The sequence below is a fragment of the Nyctibius grandis genome, chromosome 2 (genome assembly GCF_013368605.1).
Source record: "Nyctibius grandis isolate bNycGra1 chromosome 2, bNycGra1.pri, whole genome shotgun sequence".
Classification (NCBI taxonomy): Eukaryota; Metazoa; Chordata; class Aves; order Nyctibiiformes; family Nyctibiidae; genus Nyctibius; species Nyctibius grandis.
The window spans coordinates 107124959-107147366 of NC_090659.1; the positions used below are offsets into that span (position 1 = coordinate 107124959).

General features: G+C 43.1%; 2 protein-coding genes across 5 annotated transcripts in view; one reads left to right on the forward strand and one right to left on the reverse strand.

Moving 5' to 3' along the window:
- On the forward strand, positions 1–22191 carry EEF1AKMT1 (EEF1A lysine methyltransferase 1). Of its 4 annotated transcripts, none has more exons than XR_011050324.1 (6): positions 1–43; positions 10476–10629; positions 11534–11616; positions 12220–12500; positions 14016–14295; positions 21889–22191. XR_011050324.1 is itself a non-coding variant. In XM_068425502.1 (6 exons), exons 2-5 carry the CDS (start codon positions 10480–10482, stop codon positions 14141–14143), a joined length of 642 nt encoding a protein of 213 aa, XP_068281603.1. In that variant the 5' UTR covers positions 1–43; positions 10476–10479; the 3' UTR covers positions 14144–14148; positions 21889–22191. The 4 variants fall into 4 exon arrangements, 3 of the variants coding, with proteins under 3 accessions (XP_068281603.1, XP_068281601.1, XP_068281602.1); XM_068425502.1 differs by having other exon boundaries at positions 14016–14148; XM_068425500.1 differs by lacking the exon at positions 21889–22191 and having other exon boundaries at positions 14016–17213.
- IL17D (interleukin 17D) overlaps positions 20162–22408 on the reverse strand; it is an 11642-nt gene continuing 9395 nt past the window's right edge. Inside the window, exon 3 of the mRNA XM_068395324.1 lies at positions 20162–22109. Coding sequence (XP_068251425.1) covers positions 21794–22109 — 316 coding nt within the window. The 3' untranslated portion in view covers positions 20162–21793. The remainder of the gene's footprint in view (positions 22110–22408) is intronic.

The window sequence follows — 22408 nt, forward strand, 5'->3', positions numbered from 1 at the left end:
CGGAGCGGGGGAGGTCCGCGTGCGCGGAGGGATCTGCGGGCCGGTGAGTGAGGCGAGAGGCGGGCTGAGGTTTGGAGGGGTGCGAACCTCCGCCCGCGTGCCCCTCCGCCCGCCTTACGTGTCCGTGAGGGCAGGCGGCGCTCCCCTCCCCGGGGGCGGCGGGGCCGGGCCATGCTCTGCCCGCGGCCCGGGCCTCCCGCAGCGGGGGGGCCGCGCCGGATGCGCGCGGGGGGCATTTGCGGGCCGGGCCGGGGCGGCCTTTAGCGCCCCAGGCCCGGGGGAGGCGCGGGGGTGTCGCCCCCGGCGGCGGGGACGCGCCGCTCCCAGCTCGGCAGGGCCCGCTGAGGCGGGGGGCGGGCGCCTCAGCCCCGGCAGCGTTGGGGCGGCGCGGAGCCGGCGGGCTGCTGTCTGCTCCCCGCCGCGCTGGGGTAGCTGGCGGCGGCGGAGAGAGCTGGTGGGCGGCGGGGGTCGCTTCCCCGGGGCGTGCTGGCCAGGCTCAGCCTTCGCACCGGGAGGGGCGCGGGGTTACGTGCCTGGAGCAGCGGGCGCTCAAAGAATTAAATACAAGAGGGAACAGGAAAACGAGGCCGCCTTCAGACACTGTCCGTGTGTCGTCGTTCACGTGTAGGAGGGTAGCGGCCGTTCCGAGTCCGGCCTGCTCTGCCTCTCTGTGCTGATTGAAAAGGATGAGAATTGGGCTAGAATACATCACACTTGCCTTCTCCTTCAAGTAGCCACCTGGCCTCCAGACCTTCCTTTTTGAATCCAATGCAGTTTCTACGCATTCAGTAATCCTCTGAGAGTTTCTCTTCTGTAAACTTTTCTGCGTCACTTTGAAGCACTATGAACTCCGTCACCGACAGGGATTCTGTAGCTCAGCAACACCTTGTGTCAGCAGCCAGCTCCTTTTGCTTTTTTTTGAACCAGGCTCTTGCAGCCCACACTTGTCTTGGAAAACCGCAATTGATCTCTGCCCATGGTTCATGCCACTGATGGTTACAGGCTCTGTCATACCCCTGCTCAGCTAATCTGCCTCGTACTCATTCCCCTGCAAAAGCTGTTCTAGTCTTTGGATGTCTCACTACCCTTCTTGAACCTTTCCTAGTTTAAGTATTTTCTCTGCTTTTTGTTGAGATGAGGGGACCAGAACTGCTGTTTAGTTTTGTTCTGTATGTGCTGGTACCTTGGAGCTCTTGGTAGATCCTTTTATATTTCTTTGTAAATTCTACTTAATCATGTTCTCATCAGACACCATTGCCCGTCAGGCAGGAGACTTCAAGATAATGATACGTGATTATCCAAAACCGTCATATTAGTGTTTGGTGGCAGCCAGAAAAAACACATAAAATGTTAGATTTTTCTAGAAAAAGAAATAGACTGTAACAGAAAACGTCATAAAATGGCAGCATAAATGTGTGATTACCCATATCTTAGATATTGTGTAGAGTTCTAGTCGCCTCATCTCAAAAAAACCCTGTATATTAGAAGCATTTAACAAGGATGAGCAAATGCATGGAAAGACTTTTGTCAGCTAGGCAGTGGCGTGGACTAAGACTGTTCAGGCTAGAAAAGAGCCAATTTGTGGAGTGAGGGAAGGGGGTGTCTGTGAAATGACAGGTGGAGTGGCGTGGGGAGAGTGCGTATGGGCTCTGCCATTTGCTTTCTCTTCTAGTATACGAAGTAGTTGCGTCACGTGAAGCGAGTAGCCATGTTCACAGCAAGAAGAGGTAGTTATTCATAAAAGAAAACTTCTTACCAGCTGACATTATAGATTAAAAAACTTTATGTGAATTTAATGGATACTGGACAAGTGTCTCTAAGAGAACTACAGTCATAGAATAAATCACTTTAGATGCAGAAACAACTCCCTTAGTGGAAAATGGTTAAAGTCTGGGAGAATATAGAGTGGGGAGGTATCACATATACTTGCCTTATCTTGCTCCTTCTGAGACAGCTGCTTTCGGCTGCCTTCAAGATAGGAAAATGACCAGTATTAACCCTTCAGGACAGAAGAATGACCAGTATCAACCCTTGATCTGAACTAGTACAGCTTTCCTCTTGAACCATTTGCCATGGGCGTTAACAAAATGTTCTCCAGACTTAATCCTGAAATGGAGCTGTTCTCAGATCCGTGACAGGTGAGCTGCTCCTGGTCCACAAGTCCTGCCTTGTCCCTCTTTCCCTACTCCACAAAACCGTTCGTGGAGAAGGACCTTGGAGTCCTGGTGGACAACAAGTTATCCATGAGACAGCAATGTGCCCTTGTGGCCAAGAAGGCCAATGGTATCCTGGGGTGCATTAAGAAGAGTGTGTCCAGCACATCAAGGGAGGTCCTCCTCCCCCCTCTACTCTACCCTGGTGAGACCTCACCTGGAGTATTGCGTTCAGTTCTGGGCTCCCCAGTTCAAGAGGGACAGAGATCTACTGGAGAGAGTCCAATGGAGGGCTACGAGGATGATTAAGGGACTGGAACACCTGCCTTATGAGGAAAGGTTGAGAGACCTGGGGCTTTTTAGTCTGGAGAAGAGAAGACTGAGAGGGGATCTGATTAATGTGTATAAATATATGAGGGCTGGGTGTCAAGAGGAAAGGGGCAACCTCTTTTCACTTGTGCCCTGCGATAGGACAAGGGGCAATGGATGCAAGCTAGAGCACAGGAAGTTCAACCTCAACATGAGGAAGAACTTCTTTACCGTAAGGGTTACAGAGCACTGGAACAAGCTCCCCAGAGAGGTTGTGGAGTTCCCTTCTCTGGAGACTTTCAAGACCCGTCTGGATGTGTTCCTGTGTAACCTGCCCTAGATTGGTCCTGCTCTGGCAGGGGGGTTGGACTTGATGATCTCCAGAGGTCCCTTCCAACCCCTAACATTCTATGATTCTATGATTAGGACATAAGAAAACTGCTTCAGGTTCACGTGAGGTTTGTCAGTTCTGCTTTTCTGCGCAGATGGGCCAGCTGGAGCCTCAGGGACCTTATAAAGTGTAAAGGTTCCCTAAGCGCCAGAGGCACTGTGGATTTCTCTGCTTCCTCCCATCCTCCCCCAAAACTTTCAGGGCTTTTTCTGGACTTCAGCAGTGAACTTTCCGGGAGGGGTACAGAGGGGCTTTCAAACAGAGGAACTTTCTACTCCCTTGAAGCAGAAGGAATTTACAAGTCTTGTTGACATAAACTCACTTGCTTTGATAGTTTTCTGATGTAATTCTTGGGCATGAAAATGTCTTCCTGCTGATGACCTAAGTCAGTATATGTAGACAATATATGCATGTTCAGAAAAATACCTTGAATTTTGAAGGTGTTCTTAATAGATGTACATAATATTTCTACCATATGTTCTGAGTTACCTGTCCCTGGAACCTCACAGTTAATTACTGCTTGGTTCCTAAGGCTTTCATTTACAAACGGAAAGGAAGACTATTAAAAAATCAACTAAAAAACATTTATAGAAAAAAGATGTCTGTGACTGTATGCCTTTTTATCTGCTGAAACAATAGGTACTGCTTCATCAGCAATTTTATCAGTGAGGGTTTCATTTCATGGGCGTAGATTTAGTCCTTGCAAATGCCTGTATGGCCTCACTGAACATAAAATCAAAATTTCTACTTTTGACTTAACAACTGCAAGTTTGCATCTGTTTCAGTTTCTTAGTGTCAAAGCATAGGTGTGTCCTTGCCTAGGGGATAATAGCAAACCAGATTACTACATGGATGATGCACTTCATAAAAAAGAAAGTTGTGACATGAGGAGTGATTTTAAACTTGTAACATCTGTCCTAATGAAAAAAGTTCTTGTGTAGGACCTAAAATGGATTGTAGCATTGCATATTGTTAGAGCATTGTTGCTGGAAACCATATTATCTGTGTGAACTTGCAGTCATTTTTATAGTAAATACCTTAAATAATACATCATTTAATAATGTAAGTAATTTTAAAGCATTTATGTTTTATTCAACAAAAAAAAATAGGGACAAAATTAGCCATTTTGTTTTTACTAAGTAGCTTGGCTCCAGAATTCTCCTCTTGCGTGAGGCTGATGGATAAGTGGGTCTTGAGGCTCTGCAGGATTCCCTATTCACCCAGCCCGGCCTGAGAAGCCACCAAGTCCATACTCTGGAAAAGCCAAGAGCTTCAGTTCTTATCACACATAGGTGCGTACCGCGTCAGTGGAATGGCAGAGTAGTTATTGTAGTGAATACTGATGGGTTATCTCACAGGGGCGGGTGAACGGTGCCGTTTTTCCAGCAAGTAGGAGACACTGTGCTTGAGGAAATGTTTTGAAAGCTCTGCAAGGGCGAGGAGCGCGGAGGGGAGGCTGAAAGGGGAGGAGACTGCGAATTCTGGAGTTGTCGTTGTAATGCAGGGAATGGGGAGAAGGAAAACCGTGAGCAGCCATACTTCAAATTGTACTTAACTTTGAGGTTGCAGACAGTGCAGATGGCATGTGGTTCTCTTGGTGACCTCTGTACAGCGGCAGGCGTACGCCCCTTTCCAGTTCTGTTAAAGTCATTGCTCAGGTACTAGTTCTTAGATCAGATGCAGAGATGGTGGGTTTCTTGAGAGAAGAACCCTTTTGCAGATTTGTCCAGTACTTTTCACATGCCAGGTTCCTATTTTTGTCACCTTCGTTCCAGGAGGTGTCACTGTCTCTTGGAGGACACCAGTGCTGCAGCTTTCCCTCTGGGCAGATGCTGCTCAGCTGCCGGGGGTGCGCAGGGTTCAGTGATGCTGTGCAGCATAACCCCGTTCAAGAGTTTTCTGAAAAAGGTTGTACTTTTCCATTAGTATATACCATGTTGTCCTGGTTTGGCCCAAACCAGGCCAATTAGTCTTAGAGAAACCAAGGTCACTGCTAAATTCCTCACTGCTTATGAGTGAAGAGCCGAAGGGGGGTCGCACCTGCAGGGAGGAGCAGACAGGGCAGGTGGCCCAGAATTGACCAACAAGGTATTCCATCCCACACACGTCATTCTCACTTTCCTATTTATCACTAACCCACTGCCTCCTGGGGGTGGGGCCCAGGAGGGAGGGGCCCTCCTGTCTTCCACTGATTGGTACCAGCTTTGCCAATTCTCCAGTTAAAAGCCTGCAGGTGTGATGGCAGGGGGAGCTACTGCATTTTCCCCTCTGCCCGTGCTGGGGGGAGCTACTGCATTTTCCCATCTGCCTGTGCTGGGGGGAGCAACTCTGCCTGAGGAGGATTTCCAAGCTCTCAGTCTTGGTTTTGTATATGTATATATTTGTATATATTTGATTATTTCTATTGTTATTGTTATTATACTCTTTTTCATTACTATAGTTTATTAAAACTGTTTTAACTTTCCAACCCATAAGTCTCTCTCCCTTTTCCCTTTCCCTTGGTGGGGGGAGAGGGTTAACAGAGAGCATCTGCCACCTGGTTAATAGCCGGCCCAGCTTTAAACTGTGACAGATTCATTGGTGCCCAACGTGGGGCTCGAGAGAAGCTCCAACAGGTTGCTCTGATAAGTTGAATCTTGGCTCTGGTGGGAAGAGACCCGGAGAGCTCAGCTGAGAGAGTATCAGATTTCTTCCTTTGAGATTTACAAGGGGTTGGAAATTAAAATAGACAGTGAAGATGGTGATGTCATTTTTGAATGCTGTGTTATCTCATCTTTTTATAGAGTTTCTTTCACAGTTGAGTATTGCAATGATGCCTTACCTGCCATGGGCACTGTGTTATTGCTTGCTTCTTATGAATGTTTACATGCAGTTTAGCAGTGGGCGCTGGTCGAAATGTATTGTTTTGGTTTGGGGTTTGATACTGATTTATGCTGTGATAAACTGGGCAGTTAATATTCCGATCTCTTATCTCTATGACGCAATCATGGGCAGCTTTAATCGCGAATCAGTAGCAGCGACTTCATCTCCACGCTCCAGGCGTCCTTTAGCTGATTCTGTTAATGATTACACTTCCAGTTTTACTTTGGGAAATAGTACCTTCTCCTTTTCTGCCAAGCTGATTCCACTAGATTTTGCGAAATTAGGATGGTGCTGTCTACGTGGCATGTTTTTATTTTTGGTTGTCCTGAATGTGTTTCTGATGTGGGATAAGACTAAATATCGGTGCAGGGACAGTTGCAGGTGTTATGCAGCCACCTCAGATCCTACAGTGTGTACTGCCGCTACAGCCACTAAACCCACTGAAACCTTGGCAGCCTGAACCACAGCTGCTACACCCCCCACGACAGCCACTGCATCTACTCAGACCCCAGCATCTATCGAATCTGTACCAATTGCTCCTGTAACCAGGAAGAAATACCAAAAGAAATCAGCTAGTAAAGTGAAGGATGATGACTCAGAGCCTTCTAAGGCAGAGCCATCATATGACCCAGGTGAGCGCCCTTCTCAGGCAGAGTTAGGGCCTGACACAGATGGGGGTTTCCTCGATCGTCCTTTTAAAGCAGACCCATCACAGAAGAAAGGTCCTTCTAAAGCAGAACTATCACAAGAGGACTCAGACGTAGAGATAACCTACCACTCTTTATCCCTGAAGGACCTGAGAAATATAAGGAAAGACTTCAGCCGTTATGACAGTGAGCCTATTATTACCTGGTTGCTCCGATGCTGGGATAATGGGGCAGACAGCATGCAATTAGATGGCAGAGAAGCCAGACAGTTGGGATCCCTGTCCAGAGATGGTGGTATTGATAAGGCGCTCGCAAGAAAGTCAAACACTATCAGTCTCTGGAGGCGACTCTTGTCAGCTGTAAAGAGCAGGTATCCCTATAAAGATGATGTTATGAGCCACCTAAGCAAATGGACCACTACAGAAAAAGGTATTAACTACCTTAGAGAACTGGCTGTGCAAGAGATCATTTATAGACACCCACGGGACATTGTAGATCCTGTAGATCCTGATGAAGTGGAATGCAACCGATCCATGTTCCGGAAGGTTGTGAAGAATGCTCCACTGACACATACCCATACATTGTCAATATTAGTATGGGGAGAAGATGACATGGCACGACCTAGTGTGGGCGAAATGGCTAACTGTATGCGACAGTATGGAAGATAGTATTTCTTCCCCACTGCAGACCCGCATCTCGGCTGTGGAAAAACTGACTAAGGAAAACAAGGACTCATTTAAACAACTGTCAGACAAACTGTCCAGGATCGAGAATAAACTTGACTCTCTACCTACACAGGCGCGCGTTGCAGCTGTTAAGAGAAAATGTTCTCCTACAGGACCAGCTCAAAGGAAATGGAACACATCACGAGGTATCCTGTGGTTTGCCCTGCGTGGTTATGGGGAGGACATGAACAGATGGCATGGACAACCTACCAGTACCCTACAGGCACGAGTACGTGAGTTGCAAGCTAAAAGAAATACCAGAGAGAATTTTTCTAGAAGGATGGCTGCTCCAGTTACCAGTGAGCAGGACCGCAGCCAGGGTAGATGGGCCTCAAATTCCTTTTTCCCAAGTGTGAATAGGAGAAATGAAGGTCCAGTCCCTGTGAGCAGCACGAATCCATTTCTTAATTGAGGTGACACGTGCTGAAGAAGCCCCACCATATAATGAACTACCAGAGGATGAGAAGCAGTATGCCCTGTTCACCGATGGATCCTGCAGTCTTGTAGGAAAGCATCAGAAGTGGAAAGCTGCTGTATGGAGTCCTATACGACGAGTCACGGAAGCCACAGAAGGACAAGGTGAATCAAGTCAATTCACAGAGTTAAAAGCCATCGAGCTGGCTTTAGACATTGCTGAACGAGAAAAGTGGCCAAGGCTGTATCTTTATACTGACTCATGGATGGTGGCAAATGCCTTGTGGGGGTGGTTAAAGCAGTGGAAGCGAAGCAACTGGCAGCGCAAAGGTAAACCTATTTGGGCTGCTGAACTGTGGCAAGATATTGCTGCTCGGCTAGAGAAACTAGTCGTGAAGGTACGTCATGTAGATGCTCACGTACCTAAAAGTCGGGCAACTGAGGAACATCGAAACAACCAACAAGCGGATCAAGCTGCTAAAGTGTTCCAAATAGATTTGGACTGGGAACATAAAGGTGAACTATTTTTAGCTCGGTGGGCTCATGACACTTCAGGTCATCAAGGGAGAGAGATGCAACATACAGATGGGCTCGTGACCGAGGGGTGGACTTAACCATGGACTCTATTGCACAGGTTATCCATGACTGTGAAACATGCGCCGCAATTAAGCAAGCCAAACGGTTAAAACCTCTGTGGTATGGGGGGCGGTGGCTGAAATATAAATATGGGGAGGCCTGGCAAATTGACTACATCACACTCCCTCAGACCCGCCAGGGTAAACGCTATGTGCTTACCATGGTGGAGGCGACCACCGGATGGTTGGAAACATACTCTGTGCCCCATGCCACTGCCCGGAACACTATTCTGGGCCTTGAAAAGCAAATCTTGTGGCGACATGGCACGCCAGAGAGAATTGAGTCAGACAATGGGACTCATTTCAAAAACAGTCTCATAGACAACTGGGCCAAAGAGCATGGCATCGAATGGGTATATCACATCCCCTATCATGCACCAGCCTCTGGGAAAATTGAACGGTATAATGGGCTGTTAAAAACTACCCTAAAAGCAATGGGGGGTGGAACTTTTAAAAACTGGGATAAACATTTGGCACAAGCTACCTGGTTAGTTAACACCAGGGGATCTATCAACCGAGCTGGCCCTGCTCAGTCAGACCTTCTACATACAGTAGAAGGAGATAAAGTTCCTGTGGTGCATGAAAGGAATCTATTGGGAAAAACTGTCTGGATTCTTCCTGCAACGGGCAAAGGTAAACCCATTCGTGGGATTGCTTTTGCTCAGGGACCTGGATGTACTTGGTGGGTGATGTTGCAAGATGGTGAAGTCCGATGTGTCCCTGAAGGTGATCTGATTCTGGGTGAGACTACTTAATTCTGAACTGTATGCTGTTACTGCATAAGTGTCTTTCAGGTTAAGACAGTGCTGATGAGACGGGAGCTAGCTTCATCAAGTGGCATCCAATAACCTCCTTGAGTCTGACATCTTTAACCTGCAACCCGTGGGCACGAACCATGACGAAAGAGAGACTGCTAGCCAGAGAGACTGCTGAGAGACTGCTAACCAGATGGAAACCCACAATCCTGAACCAAATGAACTTAATGAACTTTTTGTATAGAGATGAATCATAAACTAGTGATATGTGTATATATATATTTGAAAATGAAAAGGTAGTGGTGATCTGAGTATGACGTGAATGGTATGGAATAAGGGGTGGAATGTCCTGGTTTGGCCCAAACCAGGCCAATTAGTCTTAGAGAAACCAAGGTCACTGCTAAATTCCTCACTGCTTATGAGTGAAGAGCCGAAGGGGGGTCGCACCTGCAGGGAGGAGCAGACAGGGCAGGTGGCCCAGAATTGACCAACAAGGTATTCCATCCCATACACATCATTCTCACTTTCCTATTTATCACTAACCCACTGCCTCCTGGAGGTGGGGCCCAGGAGGGAGGGGCCCTCCTGTCTTCCACTGATTGGTACCAGCTTTGCCAATTCTCCAGTTAAAAGCCTGCAGGTGTGATGGCAGGGGGAGCTACTGCATTTTCCCATCTGCCTGTGCTGGGGGGAGCAACTCTGCCTGAGGAGGATTTCCAAGCTCTCGATCTTGGTTTTGTATATATTTGCATATATTTGATTATTTCTACTATTATTATACTCTTTTTCATTACTATAGTTTATTAAAACTGTTTTAACTTTCCAACCCATAAGTCTCTCTCCCTTTTCCCTTTCCCTTTCCCTTCAGGTGGAGGGGGGAGGGTTAACAGAGAGCATCTGCCACAGGTTTAATAGCCGGCCCAGCTTTAAACCGTGACACATGTCTTTTTGATATGAGTTATGTCCATGTTCTTAGGCACAAAATACACAAGTTTTTGGTCAAGTAGTGTTATCTTAGAAAAACATCTTCTTGAGCTTCTTGCCTGCTTTTGTTTGTAGAAAGTTTCTGGCCTTCTGAGTGTCTTCGTCTAGCCTGCACCAGGGCTAAATGATAAGCAGTTGTTTTCTCACCCAATGTCCCTTCCCCGACCAAGGAAGGGAATTGGGAAAAGGAGGGAGACTTGTGGGTTAAAGTTAAACAGATTTAATAAAATGAAACCAGTATCAATGATAATACAAAACAAAAAAGGTGTACGGATTCAGGAAATCAAGAACTGTAATGACAACTTCCCTGTAAGAACGCAAGCCAAATCTGTGTTGTACAAAGAGGGAACAGTGTTGCTGCTGTTCTTGAATTCTCTCTGGAGTCATGTTATTTCCAATCTGCCTCTCACTGGTTTAAGAGCTCCCATGTAGAGGGAATATATTTTCTCTTGTTAGGAGGTTTTCCTAGTTAGCTGTTGGACTTAAGTCTGCAGTGTTGGTGGAGGTTGTTTCACCTCAGCAGAGTATGCCATTATTAAAATCGTTCACCATTGAAAAGGGTTGATTTAATTATTTTTTTTCCTTCTGGTTGACGTCTAGAAAAATGGATGATGATGATGATGACATTCCCCAGCTTTCATCCCATGCGTTGGCTGCCCTCCAGGAGTTCTATTTGGAACAGCAGCAGAGAGAGGGCATGAGGACCTCCCAAGGGTTTGATCAATATTCCGTGGGCTCAATAGAAGAAGACTGGGTAAGAAACTAAATTTCTGTGAATGAAGCACAGTTAGAGGAATATCCTTTACTGTGTTTCCTTTGTGGATGCATAATGAAATGAAATTAAAAAGGGGAACACTCAAAATGTTCCTAGAGTGGTAAAATCAAACTATTCATGGACAGTAACGCAGTAGGGATATTTGCTTTAATATTAAATCTGGGCATAGTTTTCTGTTCTCCATGTGTGTGGGGGGCGGTACAAAGTGAAATTACCTGAAGAGAGGGAATAAACCTGCTGACAGAAGCAGCTGTCCCTTCTGGAAATTTTTAACTCCAGCCTGGCATGTGAAGGTAGTGAAGATTCTTCCCTGAGTTTGAGACAAACAGTGTAACAAGATCAAGTGATCTTTCCTTTCACATCATACTTCTTTCTGTGTTTTATTTCTTTGGTTTTGTGGATGGCTGCCTTGCTTTTTTTTTCTTCTGACAGACTGATTTTATATTTGTCTCTGGGTTGGATTTTTTTTTTTGGCTCTTCCTTTTTCTGATTTCTTCTGGTTTAGTATTTTCATCCTTTATTTCCTTCTATACTGTCATTTTTCAAGTTCCTTTTTTCTCTTCTGCCAAAGTAACTCAAGAGCACATAAATATGGTGCATTTGCACTTTGGATTTGAACTAATGTTGTCAGTGATTTTGCATTACTTGGTTTTCCTGATACTGCAGTAAATGCTTTGGAAACACACAGCGTAAGCTACCTGCTGCTTGTCGCTGGATTACAGCAGTAGAAAGGCTGTCAGGATAATAGTCACCTTTCCAGCTTTACTGTTTGTGAACTGAGGAGTTGCTATGGATTTTGGTTTTCTTCAGATATCACTCACCACACCTACATCGCACAGTCAGAGATTTGATGTTGTTTGTAATCATACGTTCTCTTTCTCAGCAACTGAGCCAGTTTTGGTACAGTGACGAAACTGCATCGTGCCTGGCTAATGAGGCGGTTGTGGCAGCTGGGAAAGGTGGCAGGTAGGTTTTAATAATTACATTGTAGATTTAACATGTCTTTTCTGTAAATATTTCATTTCTACTACGTAGACCAAGCATGCCGTTCAATTCATTACTCAATGTACTTCGTCTTTGTTCAAATGTGATATTGCAGAAATGCTTTGCTGTTGTTTAATTAATAGTTCATACTGATCTTGCCATTTAGCATTTCATTGAAGGTTGTAGGCTCTGCCTTGTAAAAGTTTACTACGAATCTTTTTAATTTTTGAGAAATACAAAGAGCTCCAGGGCATATTAATGACTTGTAATTCTTTTTTCATACAACGTTTCTGTAGAACAGATGTGAAAACTTGGTTTTCTTCCTATCGCTGTTCTGAAACAAGATTTTCTCTGTAGTTAAGCTTAAGGTCTTTGTGCAGCATGGAGGTTGAATAGGTAATTGCTTTAATACTTGAAACTCTGTTATTAAAGTAATTATTGGTTAAAGTGGAGGAAGAATAACTTGCATTTTTGGGACTAATGCTTAAAATGTTTGCCCAAAGCAGCTCTGAGGACTGCAGTAGGGGATTTTTTTGTTGTTGTTGCCTTTTAAATTAATATGCTAAGTTATTGTCTCTTTTTCAGGATAGCATGTGTCAGTGCACCAAGTGTGTACCAGAAACTGAAAGAACAGGATGGTAAAGATTTTTCAGTGTGTATACTGGAGTACGACAGAAGATTTTCTGTATATGGAAAAGAATTTATCTTCTATGATTACAACCACCCTTTGAACTTACCTGAACATCTCCTGCCACACAGTTTTGACATCGTAATAGCAGATCCACCCTACCTGTCTGAGGAATGTCTTCAAAAAACTGCAGAGACCATCAAATACTTAACAAAAGGAAAGATTCTGCTTTGTACAGGTATAATTAATAAAAATATTAGGTCACCATTAAGCATCTTTTTCTCTCTCTGAAAAGAAAAACTTACTCAAGTGAGAAAAATACTAACTCAGTAATACTAATTTATCATTAATTCAAGGAGGAATAGGTATCCTAGGCTTTTTATTGGAATACTTTAGTTCAGCCTTTATTTTAAACTGAAGGCCTGTGTTTTTTAATAGTTAAAGTTAGTACTTTTTTCATATGGCATTAAGAGTTTTACTAAATTTTTGAAGAATTGTAAGATCTTTCTGAGAAGTTCCAGAAATATTTTTTTTCTTGTAAAAGGGCCACTCTCTATAATTGTAATGATTGAATTCTCGGTATGACAAACATAGGTGCAACTTATTGTTAATGCCTTATTGAATAACCTTACAAATTTGTGATTTCCTAAACATGTCAGTAGCTGCAGGATTTCAGCTGCCACATACTAGCCAGCATCTCAGGTGAGCTAAGTAGGAAGAATGACAAATCAGTTGGAATGGCCTTTGCTCAGTAAAGTGGGATGGTTTTGGCTAAGTCTTGAAAAGAAAAACAGTCAGTCACCTTTTTTTTTTTTTTTGTATTACCTGTCCTTACTGCTAAACATAGAAATTGTAATGTGAATGAATGTATGAGGGGATCCTGCTGCTGTGATTCAAGTAAGGAGATCCTAGGCACTGAAATGCAGCAGGAGGAATTAGAAACCAGTGCTAAGAGCAGTGAAACTGGAAAACTTACCAGCTGTACTTGCAGGGCCTTCTTTATGAAGATGCACTTGCTGGTTTAAAAAGTGATGAGTCAGATGCCTTAGTCATGGTGTTTCTTAAACTGTAATCTTAGTACAAGACATCTGAAGACATCAGGGAAACTTCTGCAAAAAAACCCCAAAGGACAAAAACCCTCTATACATAAAATTGGGGGGAAGTCAACCAAGCAGGCAAACTAAAGAAAAAATAAAATAATATATGGCCATAGAAAGCCTACTTCTTTGTTTAATTGCACATGGCAGTCGTGTGCAAGGATGGTTCTCAGAATTTTTTTCCCTAAAATGGATAGGTGGTCCTTCAGTTTACAAAGCTTGAGAAATACTGCTCAAGGAAGGGATTTCTCCGTGTGTAGCTGTAAATATCACACTGCGGTTTATTTAAGCAGAAGAGTATATGTAATCTGTGTGCATTTCCCATGGCTCCCTACCATGTAATTTCTTTGGCACGTAGCAAGAAGATTGAGTCCAAGTTCCTGTTTGCTATAAAAGGGGCACTGATCTTACCCTGTGCCTACTTTTATGAAAGTTCTTGGACATTCATTTCCTTGGGGCATCTTCCATTCTTTCAGATTTATTTTAAATTTCCCAATAGATTCAGTTGTTAAAGAGCGCTGACAGTAGCTGCTTTAAGCCTTGCTTCCTTAAAAAAAGGAAGGCTCTATGTATATGCATTTGGGAGGAGCTATTAAAAAAGCCCAAACATGCTGTTACTGTTCTTCCTCATCAAATACTAATTATTTTTGCTGCAGGTGCAATCATGGAGGAACAGGCAGCAAAGCATCTTGGTGTGAAGATATGCAAGTTTATTCCAAAACACTCTCGAAATTTAGCCAATGAATTTCGATGTTACGTGAACTATGCTTCTGGACTGGACTGATTCTCGTAAGATCTACAGCTTCTTCAGTCAAGCTCCTTTCTGTTTTTTATCAGTGACTCCACATTTCCCCATGCTGAAATGTTCAGCTCCAAGTACTGTTTTCTGGGCTAGCTTTAATCAACACGGTGTGACAGCCTCTGTCTTTTAAATGTGTAAGCATTTGCAGTTACTGTGTTTTGTATCTCACCTATTAGGTAAATGGGGACCAAACAATGCAGGTGCTGGATAATGGGAATTTCTCTGTTAAGAGTTTCATTCTAACTGGTAGTTTTTACCATTCAAGGACTCTTCAGTGACCTCTCTGAAGTGATTTTAGCTGGTTGGCTTGTAACAATGCCCAGGTGCTTGCCTCACAAACATCAGAATCGTCATTGCATCAGAACTGATGAGCTGGTAGCTACTGGATGGTTGAAAGAGCACGAGTAGTGGTCTCATTTCAGTCTTGAGAGATGCTCCCTTAGCAAAAGGATTGAGAGATATTTGTTCTGAACATGTCACGTGTTTTCAGATCCAGTATCCAGCAGGCTGATGTTTTTATAAAGGGTAACTAGAAGAGAAAATAGGTCTCCTTCTGGGGAGGCCTCTCCAGTTGCTTTTAATAATAATCAGAACTACCTACCAGTTGCCAAGTAAGATAAGACCTACTATCCACTATTGTTGCCAGACTGGCTTTTTAAAAACGTGTGGTTATTGTTTCACCTCTTCTCTAAAGCCTTGTCACAAACCAGAATTTCTTTTTTGTAAAAGATAAGATCTGTTTTGTCATCACTTACCACATATAAACTTGTGTATGTATGCTGTACTAGAGAAAAATAATGTAAGTTAAACGTCTCTTTGCAGGAGTACAGTGCATTTATTTTGCGATGTTCATGTGTTCGAGCAACAGAAAGTCATGAGCTTTTAAAAAAACACACAACTAGGCTCTTCTACTCAACTGCTTAAGCTAATCTCCAGAGGTGGCATAAACCTGATGTCTCCTTGAAAAAAGCACAATAAGGAATTCCCCATTAGAGAGAGCTTTAATTATGAATCCTATACATTAGTAAGGCCAAGTCACCTGAAATACGAAGTAATTACTGGATAAAAATGCAGCACATGAGCCAGTCCTTGCATTACTGCTTCAGACTGTGTTCATGGGTTCTCGCTTGGAATTACTGTTGGTTATGAGTTACTTCTGTAGTACGGTGACCCACACATGTTAGTCTGTTATATCTTGAATCATAATGGATCTGATTAAATATAGTGCCTGCTTTTTAATAGATTTCAATATCAAGCTAAAGATCATTTACAGTATGTCAAGTTTGTAGTTACAAGAACAGGCCTTTTTTTCCAATTGCCCAGTTCCACAGCAGCAGAGCAGTAGCATAGAAGCATCTTAGAAATCGTTGAATCTTAAGGGCCACTGAGGTATAACATAATGTATTGATAAACTCCCACTGTTTCTAATAGACAAATGTTAAATCTTATATACAAGGTTTGGGCTATATTTCAATCAATTTCAGTCAAAACAGATGCTATATTAGAAAAACTTTGCTTTGGGATAGTAGAGATATTTGTTAACTGGGAATTTTTAAAGCCAGTTTGAACTAACCTTTTGACTACACTACTAACGTCTTTTTGGGTGAAAGCTGGTTCATAAATTCCAAGGCATTCAACAGTTTTATCAGCTATAAATATACTGTACAAAACAGAAATACTTGTCTTTATATGCCATATTACATTATATATTGTGTAAAAGGCTAACAGAAATGCTGCGTCTGCAAAATGAAGCACCTAAAATGAAGTATTAAGAAATTTATTTTGTGGTGGCGATAAACCTAATCAAGCTTGAGAGACAAGACTTTTAAGAAGGTAGAGATAATGTTTCTGTGCCTTTCTTCTGTTTGGATGCAGATTTTCCCATCTGGTGGAGTAAACAAATGAGCAGGAATAACGCAGATGGACTATAATCCTCTCTCTGCTCAGAGAATCGAGCTTCCTGAGCTGGACACAACACTGGTTCATAAATACCCGTCCAAGCCACTGTTGCTCTCTTCCCCACTTCCCAAGAGATCTGCTCACTTCCTAAAGTGTTTTCCCCTCACGTTTTTTATCTGCTGCTTCCTCCCCACTCTCCCCCCATATAGTGTTCCTGAGTTTCATGATACCAGTTTCCTTGCTCTTTCACGTACCTTGGTTTCTATCAGACTGGTAATAGGTATTGTTAAAAGGAGAAAAGTGCAGCAGAGGAAAAGCTCGCAGGGAGAATGGAGACCGGGCTCTTTGATAGTCTTTCTGAGCCCATGGCCAATACAGTTTTGCCTTTCAAACCAGAAGCCATCCTTGCTGCTGAGCCCAATAAAGCCAGAATCGCCCCCTCCCGCCAATGACTGCCCACCGGTGACACAGCTGGGTTTAGCTGTTGTCCAGGAGGCTACGCCATTGCTTTTATGTGGCCAGTTTCAAAATAAGAAAGCAAACCAGCATGTTAAGTGCATAGCTGTTGGCACAGATCTGTGCTTCACAATTGTAAACTGTTTTATGTTTATTACCTCAATGTCTTGCACACCAAGCAGATGGACACAATGAAGTAACTCCTGAAACTTTATTTTTAACTACGTAGAGACTTCAAGTGGGACAGGTATGATTGCCAGAAGGGATGATATGCATCCCCCTGCCACCCACCTAAACTAAAAAGTGCTGTTCAAATACAAGCTTCACCTATGTTGCTGCTTTGCTATTAATTCCTTCAGTTGTCTGCTTAATTTTGCTAAATATGTGTTGTTGGGCTCTCTGTATCAGAATTAAAATACAACTTCGCTAACTTCATCAGAGACCTTTCTTAAAATAATAAAAGTACACCAGTTATACCAAGAAATTCAGTTCACTCAGAAAGTAACTGCTACTTCTTGCATGTAGGTCAGACGGCTTTGAAAAGAGGCACTGTGAAGACGTATGATTATGAAACTGAGGGTACATGTAAACCTTTGTGGATGCACTCAACAGAGCAGCCCATTGTCCACCAGCTTCCCTTTTAAAAGCCTGGGGAGTGCAGGCAGCTGCCCAAGCAGAGCCTGACTAGTGGTATTCAGAGGAGGTAAACTATTTTTGTCATACGTGTTTACAAGGAAGTAGCTGTGTTTCTGAGAAGGCTGCAAGTCACAAAGATTTGTAGTGAATTTGTACTTTGTGCCATCGCAGTGACTTTAAGAAATATTACAGGACAGCAAAATCTCTTTTTTTTCTGTAATAGGATTATGAAAAAAACCCTCAGCGTCAAGTAGTGACTGGCTTGCTTTGTTGTGGCTGTCTCATGGATGGACTTTCTATTGGAACAGGCTGTGGTGAAGTGTTACCATCATCCTCCTTTTCCACTGGCATTTATGACTGCAGAGACATATGTTCTACAGCCTCTTGGCTGCAGTAACAGGCACTGTGCAGCAGCAGGACATCTCAATGCCCTGCTGTCAATTTGAATGTGACACTTGGCAGAGGAAATATGGGGTCTTGTGCACAGGCTGACGGCTGTAGGTGGAGGAGAATATACCACAGCTGTCAGCACCTACCCCCAGATGACAAAAGAAACCTTTCTAGAAGCTCTGTTGCATGAAGTACAAGGTACTGCTTCCATTAAGATCCAATCTGCACTTCCCATGAAAAACGGTGTTGCTCTCAGCTTAGTTAGCCCATCTCTGTACCACACAATTGCCTTCAACTCTCCGGCTGTGCCCCTCTGTAGCAGAGCAAGTGCGAAACGTCTCTGATGGCTGGTTTTGTCACTCTGCCTCGGTTACCTGCAGGGTGCAGCCCCGGTGCTGTGCAGTGAGGTGGGAACCGGGGCGGCTGGGTTCAGATTGCAGAAGCCCCTCATCAGCCTGTGTCACAGCTGTGCTGCTGCTCTGGTCCACTCATGTTTTGCAGCCTCCTTAGATGGGAGTACAGCAGACACAAGTGGTACTTCATGCTACTACTCAGCAAAACATGTAGGATTGACTAGATCTCCCTCATGTGCCCTAGTCCATGTAGTTATGGCTGTTCCCCAGTCCCAGCAAGATTAATGGGTGTTTATACTTTCTGAGCACATCACAGCCTTTTTCCCTTTTCCCCTTGCTGTGGGCGATTTCATGTTTACTTGCAGCTGTAGACCTCCACCTACACCTCCATGGAATGACTGGCTAGCAAACCAAAACTAGCATCTCAGGCTTTTCTCAGCCTTCCTGCATGATACAAATTTTCCAACCTATTATCTTAAGTGATACTACAGAGAATAAAATAATCTCTTTACCAAGGATATTGTTCTGTATTTTGTGGCTCCTAATGTATTCCAGGGACAACCTCACTGAAGGAAAAGATTTTCCTGGCACAACAAAAATTTTCTCAAATCAGCCGCAGCTGCCAGATAGTTTCAGCTTTGAATTGTTCGCATTTATTGGGCTTGGAGTTGGTTCAATGAGGCATTTCATGTCTGCCTTGTGTCAACAGTTTGTGAGCCTTGAAGTAACTCCAATGAATCCCCCCTCCTCCCACGTGAATTAAAGGCACGGCTGCAGCAGCTGTAAGCAGAGGGCTAGAAGCTGGAAAATGTCGCACCACAGTTGAAGTGAAACTGATACAACTCCATGATGTGATGATCTCTTTTAAAAAAAAAAAAAAGCCAAACAAACACAAACTACATTTAATACTCAACCTCTTCCACAAGTAATGTGGAGTGGGTTTATATATGGAAGGATATTTTGACGGTTAACAAATGTTTGTGTAGCTAATAGTTCTTGATGTTAAGTATTAACAAACAGTTGTCCACTAACAAATTATTATCAAACAGTTGCTCACGCTAAAACATAAACACAGCTTTTAAGAGACACCTAACTGGAAAGCTGGATTGGGAAGCAAACTGGCTCAGCTAAAAACTCTGTCACAGAAGGGGGTGAGGACTAAAAAAGGAAAATGGGCTTCAGAGTAAGATAACATGAAAGGAAGGAAAAAGAAAATGGGCTTCAGAGTAAGATAACATAAGCATAGGAAGCCTTCTGCACTTGTTGCAGTATGATGAGGACGTCGCCAACATACATCATCTATTGCTCCATTGAGGTTTTACAGTTCTCTAACACTTTCCTTTCAGCCATCCAATTCCTGAAGCTGCTAAAGCATGTTTTTCTGGTTGGCGAAACCAATTGTGTTCCATTGACCTGATCTTAGCCTGCAACTCCCAGGAATTCCCAGAACATTAGTTACTTGGAAAACCTCGAACTGACTCCGTAATTTATGCCTGCAGGACAAGAGTGTTGCAACAAAGAGTGAGACGTTTTTTTCTCCACATCATGCAAATAAATGCATGTGCTCCAGTAACTAATTTGTTGCAGGCAAATTTGTATAACAAAAACATGTGGGCAGGCAGATGAGTTTTGCTGGAGGGCCATGCTTAGCCAGAGCTTTAGCTGGTGGCCTTTCTGGGTAGTTACTAAATGTTAAGGGCTGTGTGGTTTGGGATTTTTTTTTTTTTGTGTGTGTTTTTTTTTTTTTTTTGTTATTGGGGGATTTTACTGCCTTGTACTGTGAAGACTTTGCTTTCTATGCTGTGGAGTCTGAAGGTCCAACTTCACCCTGTCTGACATGTGTGTATGGAGAAAAAAAAACCCCACACTTTAATAGTGAAACCGTAAGAGGTTAGACTGCTGAAGCAACATCTAATGCAGTGTTTCTCCAGTTTTGTGGGTCTGCTTCCCTTTTGAGCCCCTCTGTCTTTGATTACCATTTCCCTCTTCTCAGAGGGTGAGAAGTTCTTCCACATTAGGAGGAAGGAAAAGTGGATGTAACTGCTGCAAGTATTTAGTCTCCAGGGAACAGGTAACTCCCTTTAATTGCTGGCAGCAGCTATGCAATTAGCTGTTCTCTGAGTAGTATAAACTCTTTATGACCTTCTTTGAACACTCCTTTGAGAACCCCCTTGAGATAGAAGCATCACAATTTGAGGAAACACAGATCTGAAGACAAGCAGAATTGTGGAAAAGCATCTGCACAATACGGTTATAAGCATCAATCTGACATTGTGGTGGGAATCTTTTATTGGTTTTGGGAGTTCTTAAAGTTGTTTTAGGCTTTGTAAGAAGCTATACAGATTGCACTATAAAAATACTGTTATACTAGACTGAGTCATAAACAGCACAGTCAATAATTATGCACCAAGACAAGAAGCCGTCATATGATTTTCATTCTCCATTTAACTTGTTCATTCTGTTTAGCTCATAGTCTTTCCATTCTTCATCCAATGACCCTCCAAATGAGCATGTTTGTGTAGTGTAGGGACTTTCTCTGCTATGGATTAAGCCAGATTTTGAGATTCTTGATGTAGCAAATACATTGCTGCATATGATATTTATTCTTTTTTGTAATGATATTGGAGTCATGATCCTTCAACTGTACTCTCTGCTGCACATTCAGAGATTTATCAACTTTGATGATTGTGGCCCTCTGAGGAGTTATGTTTGTGCAAGGTATGCCTGGTTATTCCTCGTTATCATTCACTAGACTGAGCCAGCCTTCAGTTCCTGGTTCTGGAAATGGAAGTTTTTGTGTATCCAGGGTTTGTCATTAGGGCTTGCCATTAAGTTCCTGTAAGCTGCAAACCTGGAAGGCTGCTCTTCCACTGACTAGCATCTTTTGCAGGTGATGATTGTCTGTTACATGTAGCACAGGGAAAAATGAGTAACACTAATTGTATAAATCAGTTGGATTTAACAAGTTTGGGCTGGCTGGGACTCACCCAACGACCTCTGTAGCATCTAAAAGTTAAGGCCTAGCCTGTTTACTCATCTGCAGTGTACCTGAGATGAAGCCTACCCTTTGTACTTATTTTTTTTAATGGGGAATCTCCTCTCCTAACATGGAAAAGATCTTGTCCTTTCAACTGTACAGAATACAGTTCTGTCACAAGAACAGTTAAGTGGTTAATGGTGAATGAAATCTAATAGTGAATTCTTGGGACCCAAACTGTGTCTTTTCTGATATTTTCTGTGCAAGCAGACTTAGTCCACATCAGAAAAGTCCACTGCAGTTTTACAATATTCTAGCATGCTTTTTCTCAACAATTTTGTACCCTTAGCTGTTTGGCAAGTTTAAAAGTAGCGAACTCGTAGAATATTGTTTCATGAATGACTCAATCTCAGCAAAGATTTCCTTGCTGTAGTGTATAAATAGCCAAAGATGTAACAGCCAAGAACGCTGCTTGGAGTTGAGATATGCAATATAAAGGAAGGCTCTCCCAGCCTGAGAAATTACCCTTTTAACTGCTGATTTGGCACATGTACAGCAGCTACTTGATTTTTATATAAGGGTATTTAATAGTAGAGTGTAAGAGACTCCTTAAAAATATCTACAACCAGTAGTCTGCTATAGTAATAGCTAGCATGTCTTACAGTTGCGTCACCTTCTAAAATTTACTGTGAATAAGCCAGGATAAAATGTTCTGCTCTAAGGGAAAAAAAAAAAGTTCTTAATATGAATTGTCATCTCTAATGATCGGAGTGACTGGAAAAAACTTTCCATCTTATAACTGAAATAACTGTAAGTAGAAAAACAGGGTAAGTCAATGCGTTTGCTGCTGTGGTGCAGTTTCCTGAGGTGGTGAAATGATGATGTGAAGCCAATACTGTAACACGACTCTTTATATATTCTTCATTCTGATGAAGGCTTGTTCTGGCTTACCAGCAACTTCATTTCTTGCTTATCTATGCTGGAATTTACGCTTTCGGCCTGTTTTTCTTGCTCAGGTACACAAGTGCAGCCCACTGGGATAGTGACGTAATCTTCGGTGTAGACGTAACGGCCCCCAGCACACGACGACGTGCGACGGAGGATGACTGTTGGCATGTACACGGGGGTGCTGCGGAAGTGAAAATTCTCCTCGCCAAAGATCCCCATGAGGCAGCCTTTGCACAGACAGTATGCTTCAGGAATGTATTTAGGATATCTTGTGGGATCATACGAAATTCTATAGAGAAGCAAATAATAAAGATTCATTATTATCTCTAAAAATAGATACATTCATCTGGAAAACATTATTATAATGTGAGTTGACCATAAACATTTATATAATGTTTTTGTTTTCTTTGCCAGGAAAAGAGCTGTAGCTGTTGCTGTCTGGCTTCTTACTTGTGAAAACTTAGAGAACTGATCAGGTCCTATAGTGCACACTGAAGTATGAAGTGACTGGCTTTCTAAAATGTGAGATTCAAGAGTTTAAACAGCATTAAGTTTTGCATTTTGGACTGAATGGGTAAATAGAGCATG